Below are 3760 nucleotides of genomic sequence, written 5' to 3'. Positions count from 1 at the left end.
TTAATGCCATCCCCAACACCATGAATCACACTTAATGATAAAAATATACATGTGCCATGGTGTTAACTTGGTACTCCAGAGTACAATGCTATATGTCAAAAATATATGGTAACAAGATGTTGTGTGTTTGACTTTTAAACAATTTTGTATTACTTGTCATTTAAATGTATACGCAAAGAGCCACAGAGGGTTAAAACAAACACTATTGTGGTAATTATAATTTTTTTTGTAGATCATTTAATATGTAAATAATTCATTTCAAATGTACAATTCCACTGCATCATATCATTATTACACATTTTATTAAAATACAAGAATTTTTGTGAGAGATTTGAGATTTTGACTTAGTACCTTAGTGTACTGCTACGCTCCCGACAGTTGTATCACCCTGATTCATGTTAATTGTTATGGTTTAACCGGCTTATTCTCTTTCTATTTTAATCCAAATAAAGCCTCTCATCATAAATTATAAAGTTCTCAAACAGTTCACAGGCCAGCTGCATATATGTAACATCATCTCCAGCCTGATTGGGATATAGGCTATGGACTTTCCATATTGTCATTTGTTAACGCTTGAAATCTGCAGGTCCAGAGTAGAATTAAGTTAATTAATTAAGCTGAAAGGGGAGGAGACACCTTAATTCAAAGCTGTATTTAATGGCCCAACCTATCAGTAGTGTGTACTGAGGCATTGTGTGCAGGTTTGCCAAAATGGAGTGCAGTCAAGGTGCAATTTTGGTTCTTGTGTGTGCTGTTTGTGGTCTGTGCAGTGCATGGAACAATTTGGGACGATTTAAAGATCCCAAATCAGACCTGGCTTCTGTGACATCTTCATTCAGAGGTCCTGTCTTTTCACCTCGTGGTCTTTGGAAACATCAACAGATAGCTGCTCCATATCAGGGTGCTTTGAGTGGTGATTCCAGAGGACTTGTGCAAGAGCCTCTTGGTGTTCAGTCCAAGCAGCTAATGCAAGGTCCAGTGAAGCCATTGGACTGGAGATATCCCATTGTTCCTGAAGTACTGAGTGATTTGGCAGTGGATTTTCAGTTGAGGCAGCCTATTACTCCTAGCAGTGTAGCTGTTCAATGTGGAGAGCGAGCGGTCCTCATAGAAGCAAAGCGAGACTTGTTTGGTAATGGTCTCTTGATCCAGCCATCTGGCCTTACTTTGGGAGGATGTTCTGCAGTTGGTGAGGACTCTGAATCTAAGGTTCTCATCTTTGAATATGAGCTACAGGACTGCAACAGTGTGCTGATGGTGAGAACCCCGTACATTACTCTTGTTTGCTGTAGTCGAGTATGAACGTCTGTGTAACCCCACTCCTTTTTGACAGATGACTGAAGATGCGCTTGTCTACACCTTTGCCCTTACGTACACCCCTGAGCCATATGTTGGAACTCCAATTCACAGGGCTAATAGTGCCAACATTGGCATTCAGTGCCATTATTCAAGGCAAGTGATTTTGTAGCTTTCATCTCCAGGTCATGGTGACTTCTAAGGGATGTATTACTATAGCTTGTAATCGGCTTCATTTGAGCATCAAACTTGTTCCTTGATACAAATTGCAATTTCAAGGCAAGTCTGATTTGTTGGCAGAGTTGGTCAAGCTACTTGCAATTTAACATTGAAGCCTACATGCTAACTGTAATTAGCCTTACTATTTGAGTTGCCCTTAAAATATTTGGCTACTCCACAAGCTGCTAATTGGTAGCTAGCTAACTTGACTGTAAGGAGATATTTAAGATCTGAGAAGTTCCATTGAGCCCCTGCATTTTTATAAAGTTAATGTTCACTTGGTCTCAAGTAAATTTGTTTATTTTAAGTGGGACATTTTACATGTAGACATGGCTTTTAGCTGATGTCTCCACATCATTTGGCAGCCATAATAGTTAATATCCCTGGATTATTCTTATTTTTTTTCAAACTACAGATTCTTCTTGAATGAGGAAATGTAACTCCGCAGGCATTGGCGCTGACTACCACACCTGGAGTTGCGAGTTTGAATCCAGGGTGTGCTGAGTGACTCGACCGGTCTCCTAGGTAACCAAGTTTGCCCGGTTGCTAGGGAGGGTAGAGTCACATCGGTTAACCTCCTCGTTGTTTCTATAATGTGATTTCTCGCTCCTTGGATTGCTTTGAGTTCTGCATCGATACAGTGGAGAATAGCGTGGGCTTCCATATGCGCTATGTTTCCGGTAACATGCTAAAGCCACGAGATGAGGTGCATGGATTGACCAACTCTTTCAGAGGCAACTGGGATCTTGTGCTACCTGGATTGAGGAGTCACCATGAGGATTGGGCATTCCAAATAGGGGAGGGGGGATGCTCTAGTTTAAGTTTGTACTTTTAGCGTACTGTATGTTGCACAAGCTTATCACCTTAACCACATGGCAATGCCTCTTAAACTTCAGGTTTCACAATGTGAGCAGCAATGTCTTGATGCCAGCATGGGTCCCTTTTGCTTCAATGGCATCTGGGGAAGAAGTCTTGGTTTTCTCCTTGAAGCTCATGACTGGTTAGTATTTCATCCAAATTCAGCTTTGTGACATTGGCTGTATCCTAAATGTGGCTTCTCTTGCAGATGACTGGTCCTTCCAGAGGCCTTCCAACTTGTACTTCCTGGGTGACCTTCTTCATTTTGAAGCCTCTGTGATTTTGTTCAATCATGTTCCTCTACGTGTTCTTGTGGACCGTTGTGTGGCCACTCCATTGCCTGACGTGCAAGCTCAGCCGAGATATTCCTTTATTGAGAATCATGGGTAAGATCAGTTCTTATTAAAGTTGCATCAGTTAGTTCTAGAAGGTAATGCCTGGCTGCCAGGTCTTGGAAGGGTGTTTAGGCAAAGGTGTTTATCTGTCTGACTCCAAACAAGCCCAATTAATGCAGTTTAACCTCTACAAATGTTGGCAACACGGTGGCTTGTCTTGGTGACTACATGCTATCCTTAATTGCTTTTGGTAATGCCACCATCTGTCTTTAGGTGCTTCGTGGATGGCAAGTCCACAGGTTCCAATTCCTACTTCCTGCCTCAATCTCGGACTGACAAATTACAGTTCCAGCTCGAAGCATTCCTGTTCCAGCAGGGAGACAATCCCTCTGTATGTAGGAATTGGATGTTTTATATTTTTCTTCTCCCAGTTTTATAACTTCTGTTGCTTTTGCAGATCTACATCACATGCGTTCTGAAGGCCACTCTTGCTTCCACCCCCACTGATGCCCAGCACAAGTCTTGTTCCTTCTATTCCAATGGGTGAGCTTCTTGCCATGTGGAGTTGATTAAGCTGAAGGTGCAGTGTCTGATCCTCTTAATTGCAGGTGGTTTGCTGCTGATGGCAATGACCAAGTTTGTGGCTGTTGTGACTCAACGTGTGGATCAGACAGTTTAAGTGCCCCTGCTGGCTATGGAGGTTGGTAGAATGCATTTCTAAGGTGTCTCTAAAAGAGGGGCTGCTTAACTTGTTTTTCTCTTCTAGGTCCTCAGTGGGAAGGAAAGGCCACCTTTGGTCCCATCGTGGTTCAACGGCAGCAGAAGACTGGTTTTCAATAAAACTGGCAATATTGGCCATTTTGCTTTACTCTGTCTGGCTTCATGTATTTCATGTGACTAGTTATACTAACTCCTGGTGTACTTCAGTTTGTAGTATAACTGGTTCGAGTAGGAAATGTGATCCCACTTGTTCTCGATATCCCAAGTACCATCAGACTGATTATTGCATGTTTAGTTACTTTCACTTTCTCCTGTTTGGTGCTTCTCTCTCT

The 3760-nt window shown here is 42.2% G+C and overlaps 1 protein-coding gene across 1 annotated transcript; it reads left to right on the top strand.

Annotated features, from left to right (window-relative positions):
• The first annotated feature begins 711 nt into the window (after positions 1–711).
• Positions 712–3548, top strand: LOC127662272 (zona pellucida sperm-binding protein 3-like). Its single transcript, XM_052153402.1, has 8 exons — positions 712–1257; positions 1334–1452; positions 2412–2515; positions 2582–2759; positions 2982–3099; positions 3166–3251; positions 3317–3408; positions 3475–3548. The coding sequence occupies exons 1-8, from the start codon at positions 712–714 to the stop codon at positions 3546–3548; spliced, it is 1317 nt and encodes a 438-aa protein (XP_052009362.1).
• The last annotated feature ends 212 nt before the right edge of the window (positions 3549–3760 follow it).

The sequence above is a fragment of the Xyrauchen texanus genome, chromosome 22 (assembly GCF_025860055.1).
Source record: "Xyrauchen texanus isolate HMW12.3.18 chromosome 22, RBS_HiC_50CHRs, whole genome shotgun sequence".
Lineage (NCBI taxonomy): Eukaryota > Metazoa > Chordata > Actinopteri > Cypriniformes > Catostomidae > Xyrauchen > Xyrauchen texanus.
Note: the sequence above shows the minus strand (reverse complement) of the source record. Positions and strands in the feature narration are given on the sequence as shown.